This window comes from Uloborus diversus, chromosome 6 (assembly GCF_026930045.1).
Source record: "Uloborus diversus isolate 005 chromosome 6, Udiv.v.3.1, whole genome shotgun sequence".
NCBI classification, from domain to species: domain Eukaryota; kingdom Metazoa; phylum Arthropoda; class Arachnida; order Araneae; family Uloboridae; genus Uloborus; species Uloborus diversus.
In genome coordinates this window covers 92392209-92408421 of record NC_072736.1, presented here as the reverse complement: position 1 = coordinate 92408421, position 16213 = coordinate 92392209, and the positions used below count along the sequence as shown (strand labels likewise).

At 32.7% G+C, this 16213-nt stretch overlaps 1 protein-coding gene across 1 annotated transcript in view; it reads left to right on the top strand.

Annotated features, from left to right (window-relative positions):
• LOC129225303 (uncharacterized) overlaps window positions 1-15848 on the top strand; it is an 83646-nt gene extending 67798 nt beyond the window's left edge. Inside the window, exons 8-11 of the mRNA XM_054859893.1 lie at window positions 3739-3774; window positions 5831-5945; window positions 14189-14275; window positions 15596-15848. Coding sequence (XP_054715868.1) covers window positions 3739-3774; window positions 5831-5945; window positions 14189-14275; window positions 15596-15726 — 369 coding nt within the window. The 3' untranslated portion in view covers window positions 15727-15848. The remainder of the gene's footprint in view (window positions 1-3738; window positions 3775-5830; window positions 5946-14188; window positions 14276-15595) is intronic.
• The last annotated feature ends 365 nt before the right edge of the window (window positions 15849-16213 follow it).

Genomic DNA, 16213 nt, shown 5'->3' with positions numbered 1-16213 from the left:
GTAAATTTCTTCCTGAATTGAGTCCATTGCCCCACACATCTCCTATAATGACTAAATATTAACTGAATGCATATTAATTTCTAAGACGTTGTCTCTGCACAACAAAATGTAACGTGTTAGTTTCTCTTTTGAAGAGCAATCGCTGCAAGGCTGGGGCTTGTTTTTTTTTTTGGCTGAAACAAATCTTTCAGGCTTGGCTGGGGGACAGTCATCAGTATTTTACATTTGAAATTCCATCTGTTTGCAAAAATTGGAAGATCAAGGTGAAACTAGGTTGAACAGTACTTTTCATGCTATAAGTAAGTAGGAGAATGAAAATTTTTTCCCATTTGTAGTAGGACTCGACCGATGCATCGGCGCCGATGGTTCAACAATTTAGCCATCGGCATCGGCGGCCGATGCTAAATTGCAAGAAACATCGGCCCATCGGCCTTAAAAACTTCGAAAAGCCGATGGAATTGGCCGATGTTTTTGAAAAAAAAAAAGAACTTTGATGTTTTACCTTTTAATACAAAGTAAAAGTTGTTTTCATATAAAATTGTTTACTAAATTTCAGTATGAATTTTTATTTGAGTCACCCCTGAAAGAGTTTTTAATACTGCATTCAGGTACCAAACAAGTTAATTATTGCGTTGTTTCTTGCTGCTGGATGTACGTAGTATCTCTCATAAGTCATAACTCCAAAATGGTAAACTGTAGAAGGATAAGTTTTCGCGTGTGGGGTGTGCGTACATTCCAGTTGTGCACTTCCCTTTTTGTTTTCGATCGGGTGTTCTGAAAAGCCTGTTTACTCATTTTTTGTGGCTATTAATTACTTATTTCAATGCAAAACTAAGATAGCGTCTCAGACTGACGGTCATTTGGTGATATATTGCCGAATTGGAGACCATGGGAACAAATATGAGATGGCAAAACCCCGCTATTCATTTTAAAACACTCTGTATTTTAAATCCGCCACTGCAAGTCAATACAAACTCGGGTGCAAGTTTCGGAAGGGTTTTTTGCTCAATGTTTATGATTATTTTGAACTGTATTTTTTACGACTATTTTGAATTTCCGAGAACACTTGTGTGACCCTCCTCCCACTCCCTCAATTTCTGAAATTAAACTCTAGTTATACTCCTGAGTTGTTTAAAACTAACACCATTCATAAAATTAGAGATTTTTTTTTTCAAACTTTATCTATTGTTTAGAAAGAATTTAGAGCATTAATTTAAGAAATTGATTAAAGAAAGACGTTTTGAATGGTGACACAATTCGGAAATCGAAGGGACTTTTGAATTTTTTCTTCGGAAGTGCTGAAATAGATTCAGAAACTCTTCCGAGGTGTTGGTTTTAGCGGTTCTGTACTACAAATATTAGACCGAGGTTGGGGCCGAAGTGTGAGTTACTGCAAAATCAGAGGGTGACCCACCCCTCCATTTCGTAATGCGCCATCTTTTTTGTATCATTAATAGCGATCGATTTTTTTTTCTGTTGTAAGTAACTATTTTTATGTATTTATATAAAATCAATGATTAAGTTATTTTCGTTTTTTATAGAAAAGTTTCAAGGATTTTCTATTATGCAATTTTTTAAATTTCAGAAAATTACTGTTAAAATGAACAATTTAATTTGAACTTGTTTGTAAAGCTTCATAAAAGATTAAACAATCTAATTGTTCAATATAATGTATGCAAACATCAGATCAAGTAGTCATATGTATTCAGTTATTAACTTTGTGTAAATATTGATTTTGTTTATAGCTGCGTTTTAAGAACCTCGCTCTTTTCATGGCAATTTTTTTTCCAGCAAAATTTATGTCACTGTTTTAGTTTTTTGAAAAATGCAAAATTTTCTATTCATAAGTTTTAAATAAGAAAAAAAATTTTCTTTTATGATTTAGTATTGTAATTTATCTGTTATCTTTTTTTTTAATTTGATGACTAAAAAATGTCTACGTGCAATCTTTCCAATTTAATTGCGTAATTTGTTGACGGTTTCATAGTTTTATTCTTATTTTTTTTTGAATGATTTAACAACATAATTTAATGTTTTTTAACTATGTTTAGTGAACTTAAATCCATACATCATTACAATATTACTGAAATCTTAGTTATATGTTCAATTAAAAAAAAAAAAATCAATTGTTTATTAAACAGTCTTTTTGTTTTTCTTCCTTTTTTCTTTCTTTCTTTCTTTTTTTTTTTTTTTTTTTGGCTGTTGTTCTTTATCTTTCATTGTACAGCAGTCAAAAAAGGAGAAGCATAACTACACCCTATATAGATTGTACGTAGTACGATCCAAAAGTTCGAGACAAGCTGTATAAAACCTTACCCAGAATAGTTCACATTACAGAAGCACATCCACCTTCAAAAGGTTACCTTGAGGGACTATGTACTTTTGCCAGTGTTCATATAACTTTTGGAAACACTTCTGAAAGCCATTTTTCGCTACCTTCTATGATGCAGCTTTATCTTCTCCTGACGGAGGAAAGCATCGTCCATGCAAATGTTTTTTTGCTGGGAACAGGTAAAAGTCACACGGAGCTAAGTCCGACGAAACGTTATGTTATTTGTTTGTCATATCAGAGTATTGACCAATCGAACCGTGCATCCTCAACATGAAAGTCGCCTTCTTCCCTACGATGAAGTTAAAGCAGCAGCGCAAGAGACCTTACAGGAGGTTGCGAAAATGTCTTCCAGGAGCGCTTCTAAAAGCTGTACGAACATTGGCAGAAGTGCATAGTCGTTCAAGGTGACTATTTTGTAGATAGATTTGCTTCGGTAATGTGAACTATTCAGGGTAAGGTTTTATACAACTTGTCCTCTAACCTTTAGATCATACTATGTACGTATGAGTTTTCAACTTACTATTTCATAACGTTTTTGAGTGACGTAAGTTTACGCGCATGAAGACATCACAAGAGAATTTGCGATAATTAACTGAGGAAGCGTTCAAAATGGATATTTCGGTCATCTACATGTTCTTAGGTACATATGCATGTACAGATGTGCCGAAAAAACTTGTGATGTTTAAATTGGGTGATCGTAAAATAAAAATTTAGGTGAAAATCTGATTTTTTTTCTTATTTTTTGTGATTGCAATTCCTTATTCGTAGAAAGGAAGTAAAGTGAAATGAATCAATCACCCTTTAAATCTCTGACAATTTTATCAATTTATTTCTGTTTGATTTTTTTTTTTTTTTTTTTTTTTTGCCATCGGCCATCGGCAATCGGCCATTTGGAGGAAAACAATCGGCCATCGGCCATCTTTGAACAATCGGCCAACAATCGGCATCGGCCCATCGGCCAAAACATGCCATCGGTCAAGCCCTAATTTGTAGTGCAAAATACCTTAGGAGCCGCTGCGACTTCTCTTTCTAGGTGTAAGGTTCAATAACTACACTTCTATGAAACTTTTGATTAAATAAGCAATCAAATAGGGTCAAATTATGAAAATTTAAAAAGTTTCATTACTTTCAAGTAGTTATTATTTGATTTATTGAACAACAAACTATACAAGGGGCTACACAGGTCCCTTCCGTCTTTCTCGTGATAAAGTGTGTATAGTGTATTATACATTTTTCTGATGGACTCTGAATTTAAAAAAAAAAAAAAAAAAAACCTTTTAAAGCAAAATAATATTTTTCCCTAAATTTAGTTTCCACAAATATGTTTGATATTTAACATAATTTTAAATCTATTTGTCTTCTGATTTTTTAGTAAAACAATTGAAATTTTTCCCTTTTTCTCGTAGGAAATTACCACTTTAGCTGCTGAACTAGGTTTTAAGGTAGGTTTTTGTATTTTATTAGCTAATTACAGTAGCCTTCACTTTCAGTAATTATTGTTAATGTTGTCAAAACAATTACAGCCCCTCTTCATCAATGCATTTTCTAAAATTATATTTTTTTATGATCAACATGTTTAGCAGCCTGAATTGATTAGGGTAACGCCACCAGTAACAGACAAGGGTCCAGTAACAGACAGCTATAAGTTTAGATTTAAATAATAAGAATTTTAGGAAGTAAAACTGATGTTGCTGTGGGCCATGAATATGGTGCAACCAACTTGTGTTATCAGAATGAATTTATGAAACAGTTGGTATTTACAAGGCTTTGGTGGAAGGTTATGAACAGCCGCCACAATGTCAGCTGGTGTTTCATGTTCTGAACATGAACAGTTCATTTAAATTTAAAAAGGTTTTAGATCTAAAAATAAAGATCTTTTGGACATTTTGAAGAGAAAAGAAGAATTTCGCCCATTACTTATAATTTCCTCATCCTATCTGTTACTGGATATCATCAGATTTTTCGGTGTCCTTTACTGGGGGTCGAACCTTTTTTCAAAATTGTGCAAATAAAAATAGAATTAACTAATTCATAGGATCAAAAAGCAACCAAACATTAGATGAGATGTAGTTGCATGAGAGAAACATAGTTTAAAAAAAAGTCTAAATACATTAAAAGGCTCAGAAAATTGAGTTAACCTGAGAGCAATGTCTTAAGCATGTCTGTTTCTGGTGCCGTTACCCTAGTTCACTTTTTTGGAAAAAAAGTAAGAAACAATTGCTAAATTAAAAGCTTGTAATACATATTGTTAGCATTTATCTGTTGCCATCTTCTATTTGTAAATAAATAAAATACTTGTAATTAAATCAAGCGAGGCCTTGGAAATTATTTTTAATTTTTGTTCTTGATTTAGCTTTTGCAGAAAGCAGAATTTTTCTGCAGTAATTACATGTTATGAGCTAAGAATTCCTTAGAAAAACATAAAAGGAAGTTTCTTAATGGCTAAAACATAAGAGTTTTTATATGTACTTGTAGTGCTGATCGAAAAAATCTAACATAAACCATTATTTTGTCTATATTTTTTTCAAGCAACTCTTGCATACAATTTTTTATTGTTTAGCATTTAAAAGTTAATGCTTTTTTCCTCATCTACAAGGTGCTTTTGTGTGAATTTCTCCTGTATATGGCATCTTGTAGCTAAAGTAGGTGACCATAATGCCTCCAAAATGTTTATGTACACAACACAACGTTAGGAAATTAAAATAGTTGTTACCTCCAAAATGTGCATCAGATGTTGCGCTGTACTTGAAAAAGCCAAAATTTTCGTGGTTTTATGTCTTACTATTTTCAGCTATGTTCTCATTACAAATTTTGTCTAGATTTTTATGTGTTTGTTTGTGCATTCCACACACACAATGTAAATTCTATCCATCACTCAATTTTCAGGTGCTTTTATTTATTTTTTTTCTTAGAGTATTTATTTTTTGTTTTCCGTCATAATATAATCTTTTTTTATATATATAATGTGTGTGCATTGTGCATTTTTTATTTAATTTTTTTTTGCTCTATATGGTAGGTATCCCCCCCCCCCCCCCCCCCCCAGAAGCTGCTGCATGATGTATGATTTCAATTGGAATTTGCTTGCGGAATCACCAATACTTATAATCACCTTGATAATTGTACTTTGCATGTAATGCACTGAAATCTCATTACGGCAAATGCAAGTATGATGAAATATCTCTTTCAATGAAGTTCCCAGTTAAATGTTCAGTTCCCTTTTAAATTTTCATTAACTTGCTTGAAATCCATTACAACAAACTTTGCAATTCCTTGAAGTCGGATGTAAGAGGATTTCACTGCATCAATTAAATTTCAGCATTGGTTTTCAGTATAAATTTTAATTCAAAATTAAAAGATTGGCTTTCTTATGTTCTATTTTTAATATGAAAATTTGAAAGTGTTTTTATTAGTTTTGAAAACATCTTTCTAAGTTTATCATTCATGTTATTAAGTATGTTTGACATGAATCATAATTTAAAAAAAAAAATGTTGTTTCAGTCTGATGATATGGAGAAAATAATATTGCATATAGCAAATTTACCGAAAAAAAATGAAGAAAGGAAAAGAAGAGTCATCGTTACACAAGGAAATGATGATGTTCTTTATGCTGCGGGTAAATTTATAAATTACACATTATATGTTGAGTGAAATGTGTGTACTGTGTACGTATTATAAACTGGGCTGCAGTTACGGAGTCGGATTGATTTCGGAGTAAAAGCAGGGCCGCCGAGAGGCCATGACAACCTAGTCTGAAACTAGCTGGAGCCTGGTACGGGAGAAAAGTAGTATAAGTTTTATGGGGATAGGGGGGCCCAGAGAGCAAACTGACATGGAGTCCTTCTTGGCGGCCCTGGGTAAACGAGTCAGTCAAAGATCCTAAAATTAGAGGAGTTGAAGTCAGGGTCTCATTTTCTCTCCAACACTGCTGCTGCCCTGAAAATAAATCTAAAGCTATGTCTACATTAATGCCCTTTCTCATACATCTTTAACACGTCAAAAGTAGATTCAGTAAATTACCGCCCAATTAGCCAGGGCTAAAGCAGAAATACGTGAAATACACCGCCAGCTCAGTCATTTCCAGCCGAGGACTGCAGTTTCGTGCTTATTAGCACTCATCAGCCCGACATAGGAAAGTGACTGAGCTGGAGATGGAAAACCTCTTAAGGAAGCCAAGAGTGCGAAACAAACTGGTAGCTTATATAGAATTAGCAGACCAGACGAGTGACCGAAGCAATGGTTCGGTTCAACTCGAAGGCTGAACGCGAGGCAAGGTATATTTAGTAAATTACCACCCAATTAGCCAGGGCTAAAGCAGAAATACGTGAAATACACCGCCAGCTCAGTCATTTCCAACTGAGGACTGCAGTTTCGTGCTTATTAGCACTTTTTGTAAAAGTTTTTTGAGCAATCACGATTGCTTATTGTTCTCACTTGACCGTCCTTGGCATTGTGGTTCCTTTTTCAGCTTCGACCAGGGTCCTCTGCAGCACCACCGCCCACCGACCTCTGCAGGCACATTGGAATCCGCTTTTCCTGGTCGGAGGCGTCCATGTCCTGTACACACACATGCTCACACACATACACACTCACATATACACACACGCCTACGTGCATACACACTGGTCTCCGCACACACACAAGCCTACACACACAACTGTACACACGTAACCGCCCTGGAGGAGAGGCAAGATTTGGGGGTGACAGGAACCGTTTCTAGAAACAATAACTCTAATGAGTAGGGCCCTGTCGCAACTTGTGATTGCGAAATACATAATTTAAATTCAAAATGTCAGAATTCAAATTAATTTATTAGTTTTTTTTTTTTTTTTAAATTTCGGTTGTGTTTATGTTATGTTGGTCAGAGTACAATGAGTCAGGGGTGGATACAGAAAAATGTTTTGGAAGGGGCACAGGAAAATGAGCAGTCCCCCCCCCCCCCATGTACAATGTTTCATAAGAAAGTTTGCATGACTTTATTTTTCGAATTTTTTTTTTGATCAATTCAGGCCAATGAATATACTCTTCTAAGTACATAAATATTATGCCCTAATATACTTTGAATGTGGACGTAAAACATTTTAAACGTTACAAGCTAACAAAAAACTAAACCCTGTATAATGTTACCAAGATGCTATACAATGAGTGGTTTTTATTAGAAACATTGTCATTATGATTATAGCACGAGGGCTAGGTTATTAAATAAACCCAGGCGTTATTTGAGTTTTTTTATTTAATTTACATTTTAATATTATGTGATAAAGAAAATCCTAGTTAACCAATAATTAACATTTTTAATAAAAATGTTAATTATTTGTTCCATCATAGATTTAATGGACGAAACGTGATATTACGTTGCCTTGAATTTGAAACCAGCGAGTTAAATGTATTCTGCCACTCTGGCCTTTGACTCCAGTGTTACTGCTTTAGCAAACAAAACTACTTTTATTCAAAATATCCTGTGTGTGTTTTGTGTTCTTTTCAAATAACTACCTATACAAAAAAATTCTATAGAGAAGTCAATTAAAAATAATTTAAAAAGTAATTAAATTAATTTATTTATGGGGGGGGGGGGGCACAGGCCCCCTGTGCCCCTCCTAAAATCTGCTACTGCAGTGAGTGATATGGATGATTGGGTGGCCAATGTTGGAGAATATAGTTATGGCATGCACCATGAAAATTCAGATAAGTCTACTCTTAATAAGGCATGCAGGAACACATACCTTTCAAGCATAGTTTTGTGATGTTGAAGAACATTCAGATAGATATAGCTTTATGTAAATAATCCAAAGCTTTTAAGACATCAGTTATTTTAGTTTCACATTGAGAATATTTTGTTATTAATTTCATGATACCTTTTCAAAAGTGATTTTTCATATATAGTAATGAATTAAAATCAAAAGAAAAAAAATCACTGCTGATATAGTGGCCGCCACTTATATGAATCACATGTGATCTAAACAGTTTAGATTCCATAAAGCGGCTGATTTAATGAAGTGGCTAATTCAATAAAGCTGGATTTTGTTCTGTTTTTGACACTTTGATTCATTAAAGCCATTGATTCAATTAAGCTCTGATTCAATTAACCGGCGTCCACTGTAGTATGTTGGCAAGCATGAACTAACTCAATGCAAGGCCGCCTTTTTATGTTTTTTTTAAAGTCTTTTACAAACTTTTCAGTTTTGTAAGAAATGATAATTCAATATATTTATTTAATTATGCATAAGTGAAACCTCTCATATGAGAGGATCTCTTGTTCAGGCAAAAATCTATGATTAAGAGAAGTGGTCATTTAATGGGGGATTACTCAGAAATAATCATTATTACCATTTAACATGTGCTGAAATGTCATGTCAATATCATGAACTTAACTGCTCGTTAAAACAAATTTAATTTAATTCATTCTCTTGAAAAAAAAAAGAAAGAGGATGGACTTCGGCTCTAAATGTACCCAAGGGGAAAAAAAGAGCAAACTTTGTGTAAAAGAGAAGAGTTCTCAGAAATCGCGACTGCTTTTCAAAAGGAAGGTGTTACTCTGTCTGTATCTCATCCTGGAAGCAATGACGAGAGAATAACATCTTTTCCTAAGAAGGAGATATAAAACTGATCAGAATCATATTGTTTAATTTGTAGACATTTCCTCTAGTGATAATAAAAAAAATCTTAGTAATTAATCTGGTTACAGGAGAAAGAGTGTTTCATATATTCCTTCCTGAAACTGTTGTTTAAAAATATTTCTCTTACTCTTTAAAAATCCTTTGATTTGTTTTTCCAACCTTTGGCAAAAACAAAATAATTATACATTAGAAAAAAGACTATAGTTTCAAAAAAAATCTGATAAATTATTCAACAACAATTTACCATTAAAAAAAACATACAAAGCTCTTATTTATTCCGAATCTCAAAATCCATGATCAATTGACAATTTCCATGATTTTTTTGAGCTTCTTTTGCTGAAATTCATGACTTTCCATGACTATTTTTGGTCATGTTCCCAAACCATGACTTTCCATGATTTTCCCCCAATTTCCAGGTGCGGGGATACCCTCCCTGTACAGATTTTGATGACATGTTGTGGAATATCGAGGAAGGAAACAAAATTCCATTTAGTCAGAATTGTGTGCCCACAAAAATTGTTCCCAACAAGGCCCTGGAGCTGTATGGGCCTGCTCTGACTGGTACAAGAGCACCCTTGTAAGGGGGGTAAGGAGCAGAGGCGGCATTTCAACATTTCATTTGGGAGTTCGAGTTTTTTTGAATCTGAGTTCCCTTGAGAATGAAATAAAATGCATATTGATGTACAGGATAAAATAGAAGGTTATTCAAAGAATTCAAATTTAAATTACTACAGTTTTAACTTATTTTGTAATAAATTATATCACAAAATATTTTAATACTAGAGTTTTTACCTTTTAGAAAGTTTTAATGTATGGTTTTCAGAATCCGGAAATCTTGTTACTTGATTCCATTAATGTGCAGTGAGGTACTTTTTTGCCAATACAATTGAAGATGAAAGTTTTTTTATTCCATTGTGCTCGGAAGGTAATTTTCTAACCTCATAACACACAAAAAACAAGTTCAAGCACAGTTCAAGCAACAAAGTTATGATAGAAAACACATCGCCAAGATTTTTCTCCTTAAAACAACGCCAGCCACTTTGAAAATTATGCTAGTCTTCGTTTTTCATCATTGAATAGTATAGTCGCTATTTGCAAAACAATTCCTCTCGCTTTTGTGCTATAACTTTTACTTATAATTGTAATATTTTATTTCTCTTTTTCAATAAAATATCAATATAAATATTGAACTTATTGGACAGCAACACAGATATAAAATTTATCATAAGATCTTGTTTTAATTTCGTCAGAAACTGAATCTATTATCTTATACAAAATATTAATTCACTTTTATGACTTTATATCATCATGTAGATTTTTGACACCTCTTCTAAATTCATTTGGATATTTTTTAAAGATTGGGCCGCAGTAAGATTTTTTTTTTTCATTTCACTCTTGGTTAAAATATACATCAGCGCAAAAATTCCAAATTGCTTGGACAGTCCGAAAATTCAGGCTAGAGGGTTAAAGATGTTTTGATAGAGTAAAGCATTTTTCAAAAAATCTTCACAGTACAAACAAAGCGAATAAAAACTCAAACAAAGTCATACATATACATATAAAAGGGCATCAAGTTTACCACCATTGAAAGAACCGCTTTCAAATGTTCAGATATAACAAGGAGGGCTTTTACAGCTTTAACTCTAGAGACCATCTTGTGTCACTCAGAGATGACCAAGTTAAAGAGCACCCAGAAAATGAATTTATTGATGTGCGACTTTTTTCAAAAAAAAGCATGTCTTTTGAAAGAGTTTTCTATGAAAGTATACAATGTATTGAGTTGGTGAAATGTGTTTCTAATAGAAGAAATTGGTGTTCACTCACTAACTTGACATACATTCGAAATATGAACGTAACAACTTATGCAAAATTCCAGTAAAATCGTGCAGCCCTCTCTGAATGCGTTATCATAGCACTGGGCACACAAGTATGAAATATTCTGCCTGCATGAGGAGAGTACCTCTTTAGTTGAAAAAAACTTGGATCCTCCACCAGTTTTTCGAAAAAGACTACAAATGATTCAAAATTTTCCAAGTCATCATTCAAATAGTGAATAATACTTGCTTGTGTCCGGAAATGTTTCAAGATTGATCAACTATTATGGAGAATCAGCTGGCGTTTTTTCTTTTTTGGTTGTAATTTCCTTTTGCATATGATCAGTGATTTGCGATTTACATGAATTACATTTGCCCGTTTCTTATCATTCTGAGCCAAAAATTTGAGGGTGCAACTGCCCCTTCTCGCTCCCCCTATTTGCCGCCCCTGGTAAGGAGGGCTCAAATCCCCCCCCTTAGAAATTAGAACTTTCTTGCTTTTACAGGGTGGCGACAGATCAGGGAAAAGTCAGGGAACTTTATTAATCAGGGAAAAGTCAGGGAAATATCAGGGAATTTTGAAAAAATAACAAAAAATCAGGGAAAATTGATTTTAATCAATTTTTTTTTTATTTCTTATTATTTATTTATTTATTTATTTTATTTATTTATTTATTTATTTATTTTTTTTTTTTTTTTTTGCTTTACAAAATTTAGTACTAATTCCCTACGCATTTTCCGCCAATTATCTGTTCAAAAAAGAAAAAAGGAAAATTAATGAGGTGCGATTATACACTGTCACATATTTGGGCATCCTTTTTCCTCAATGTCAAAACATTAAATCTTGCTTATTAAACACAGGATGAACTTCCTAAGATTGCTTCTGTGTCTGTTAGGTTGTTTATTTTACCTAGCTTGAAATTTCCTTTCACGCTATCAATGCTACGTAAAATAAACAAACATACAGGCAAAGAGGAAGAATACATTAATGCCTTAGCTCCTTTGCCTTTATTCCATTGTCTCGAAGTAATTAGCGTACTGTAATCACGATTTCAAGAAGAAATCTTTGGTTTTTGAATTAATACTTATAAAAGCTTAAAAGTTACTAATTCTTCGCGTTTTTAATTTAATTGCTAAAATTGAACTTTACGGAGTGGGCTGATAAATGGGGTATGGCTGTTAATGTTGCGAAATGTCAAGTGCTACATTTAGGGCATGGAAATAAATGTGCAAGTTATTATTTGCAAGTTTCAGTCATTAGTCAGGCAGACAAAGTTACTGATCTGGAGGTCTTAATAAGTCAGGATTTAAAGTTTAGCCAACAGTGCTGCATTGCTAGTAACAAGGCCAATAAGATGCTTGGGTTTATCAATAGATCTATTTCAAACAAATCTAAAGAAGTTCTTCTGCCCTTATATAGAAGTTTGGTAAGACCTCATTTGGAGTATGCTGTTCAGTTTTGGTCTCCTTATCTTAAGAAAGACATTAATGTATTGGAAAGAGTTCAAAGGCGAGCTACAAGGCTAATAAATGGACTTTCTCACTTAGACTATGATTCCAGGCTTAGAAGGTTAAAAATGTACAGTCTTGAGCAAAGAAGAGACCGAGGGGACATGATTCAGTTGTTTAAATTTATTAAAATGAAAGATGTTACGAGGCTGAAGTTTAGCACTGAAAACAGGACAAGGGGTCATTGTTTTAAGCTATTTAAATCCCAGGATAACATGGATATTAGGAAAAATTATTATTATAGCAGGGTAGTGGAACCTTGGAACAGTTTACCGGAAGAGGTGGTAATGAGCAAGGGAGTAGATAGTTTTAAGAGGGCCATTGATCTTCACTGGGGATTATAAATTGACTAGGACCAGTCTAGCTGGGCCCAGAGCCTGTTGCTGGTCGTCACATTTGTATTTGTATTGTATTTGAAATTAACTGATTGCTTTTTTTTTCCTTGAATTTCAAAGTTGTTTGTTGCAAAAGCAATCAAGATTTTTTCTCGTTACATACTGAAATCATTTGAAATAGAGAACTTGTGTACTTAAGTAAATATCTTTATTTTGTTATTGTTAAAATGCTGTATTCACTCATTGAAACCTATTTCCCTCCCTCCAAAAAGCTCCCTATGAATGGATGTCAAATGATTTCATCTGTTTTGCATAAATATGTCAATTCGTTACATAAGAATAACTACATTACTTCTATTCTTTCACTACTACTTGTTATTCTTGCAACAATTATTATACTGTTTGAAAATTTAGTTAAATAATTTCAATTACTTTTTAGTTCTATCAGAAATACACATGTTTTTAAGAGGGATTTTAATAGTTTCTGAAAGTTCTTATGCTACGCGGTTTCTGCCTGGAAGTAAAGTTTTTTTTTCTTTTTTTTTTTTTAATTTCCTGTAATCTTTCCTTTTGTAGAAAAATTTAATATACAGTTTTGTAGGTTTTTCCCCCCTCCAAAAAAATTGACTTGGTCTGCTTTTTTTTAAAAAAAACATTTTATTAAAAATGTAGCATCTTTTTAAAATATATCTTTAGTTCAACACTTTACACAACTTAAAACGTTTAAAATACTGCATTTTTTACTAACATACAATGGATTTCAAGTGGAACAAAGAAAGCAAACCATTATCATTGGTAATGTAAATCAGGGAAATTTGAACTTAATCAGGGATATCAGGGAAAAGTCAGGGAACTTTTTTTCACAGTTCCTGTCACCACCCTGTTTTAGTACTTTTTTCTTTGCAAAAATGTAAAAACATTTCTTCTCCAGCTATTTATGAATAATTTATTTAAAATAACGAACTTTAATTACTCTAATCTGTACCGAAATCGGTGTCTATGGGAAAATATCTTGCTAAACCATAAAGAAAATCTCTGAGCCCCCCCCCCCCCCCCTTAAAATTTTGCATATGGACGCCCATGGACTGGTACATCGAAAGTTTTGAACTAGAAAGCCTAGAAGCAATAAATCTACTATTTTCATTAATTATGTAAAAGAAGCAGTTGAAAACTTTGTGCAATAAAATGAGTAAAAATATGACAACATGTATACATGTAGAAATAAAAGCAATTAAAGAGTTTTTTAACTATATTTGATTGCTTTTATTTGAGCATGTATACTCGTGGTTGTATTTTTTACTCAATTTTATCAATTATTTAAAGGGGCTCAATTCTTTTTCATTTGGTATTGAAAGAATTTCATTGTATAACTTCTTTGCAGCTTGCAACTCATAGAAAAGTATGTTTTTTTTTTTTTCATTTTTTTTTTTCATCACAGTCAAATATGGAAGGAAAATTTATATTTTGCTTGCAGTTTTTGTAATGACTTTTTTTTATTATCTATGATTGTTTATTCTATATGTTTATATGTCACCTCAGTCGAAGTACACAAATCTAATTTATTTCATTTAAAAAATATTTTAGACACTATGATAATTAAGTATCCTGTAGATATAGTCAAACCGGAAGAAATAGTGGACACAAATGGAGCTGGAGATGCTTTTGTTGGAGGTAATTCTGGCCATGTTTGAAATGAATTAAGGCTTTCTTTATCTTTTTTGTTCACATGTATATGTTTTTGCATTGTTTGATGACAAGGCTAAAAAAAAATCTGTGTGTGGGGGGAGGAGGACATGGGCATATTTTTTTGAACTATTGTGATAATTTAAACATTGTTAATTACTTTCATTTTTTAGCTTCATTTTTTAGGCATGGCTGTTATCATTTTAGCTAGTTTTAATGTATGCAATTGTTTTTGATATTTTTAGGTTATTGCACAAAACTAGTATCGTTTTCATAGTTTGCAGATTATCCACGAATTTACTGTGCGCGTGGCTACTGTGCAACCCTATTCCGCGGATAATCGGGAGTTTACTGAGTATTGATTTTTTTTCCGCAGACAATTCAGAGATTTATTTCCACTTTAGACTGTTTGCTTCAGAAAAAATGAAGGGTAGAGGGGAAAATGTTCTGTAAAAGTTGCTGCGAAACTCTGGAGGAAGTTAGGGTTGAGGGGTGTGCAGATAGGTTGATATTCCGTTCTGGAGTTCTTAAATTCCTTCAAATTTATTTAAAATTTTTGTTGTAACCAGCAATACAGTGAAATCAGTTTCAAGCTATCTCTTTTGTCTGTTTATTATCAATCCTAGTCTCTTTAGCTTCAGTGAAAATAATTCAAATTACGTAGTGTTGTGTGTATTCTTTTTGATTTTTTACTCTTCTCTTAATTACATTGTCAAAACAAAAGTCCCTTAATGTTGCAGATGAAGTTGAATTGCCAAAGAATGACATATTTGAAGGTCTAAAAATGTCGTTTCTGGTAAATTTTTTATTTCCGCAAACAGAGTATCTACTATTGTAAGAAATTGAAAAGCAGTGTTGAAACTTACAGAAAACTTTTACTGAAAAACATGCAACTGCAGTACAGTAGGTTTTTTAAAAGCTATTTAACGCTCAGAAAGTGCTGAAATATAAATTTACTTTTTAACTGTTGTCTTACATTTAATTCGATTCTTATATTATTTAGAAACTGAGTTTCATGTACGAAAATTAGCTCATTTTAATGTTTTAGTAGCAATTAATGATAAACTGATTTCTTCTATGTATCAGATTTTTTCCGGTATTTTACTACTTCCATATATGGAGGTCCGACTAGTTGACTCTGCATAATGCTTGTTAAATGACAGCTTTAAAAAAAATTTCAAAAAATGCTTTAGTTCAAAATATTTTTTTTTAATTTTCAAATTATATTTATATGTTTATTTTCCCCCAACTCAATGTCCCATAAAATTACTTTATGGCAATACTTATTTTCAATTAATTCTATTTCAGGTTTCCTTGCTCAGTATATACAAAAGAAATCAGCACATTCATGTGTATTATGTGGTATATATGCAGCAACGCAAGTTATTAAACAATCTGGTTGTATTGTTCCTGAAAAAATGGAATTTATAGATGTTTGATACTGTCATTGTTGGCAAAACCAATGAGATTAAAATGCAGCAATGTACTTAATTATATTTGTATATTTTAGTACAGTTAGCAGCACTTCTTGAATTTTGTTCTGATATAAACAATAAAATATTTTTTTTACCTACTCAATGTCTCTCTTGATTTATTTACAACCTAAATTTGCTTAAAATGTTCCTGCATTTATTATCAGCATTAAAAATCTCAAAAAAAAAAGTTACTGATTGGTCCTTTGGATCACTCAAAATTTAACATTAAAAGCTTGAAACCCTTATTACCTACCTTCGACTAATAACTTCAATTTTTCAATTGAAACAAACTGATCTTGCGTCTAAGATGAATTTACCCTAATCTAAATGCACAAAATGGTGGGAAATAAACAAAAAAAAAAAAGAAAAAAAAATCCTACCATGTAAGGTTTGTTTAGATTCTAAGCTAACCCTTATTTCCCTCCTTTCTTTTTGGTTTTGAGGCTATAAG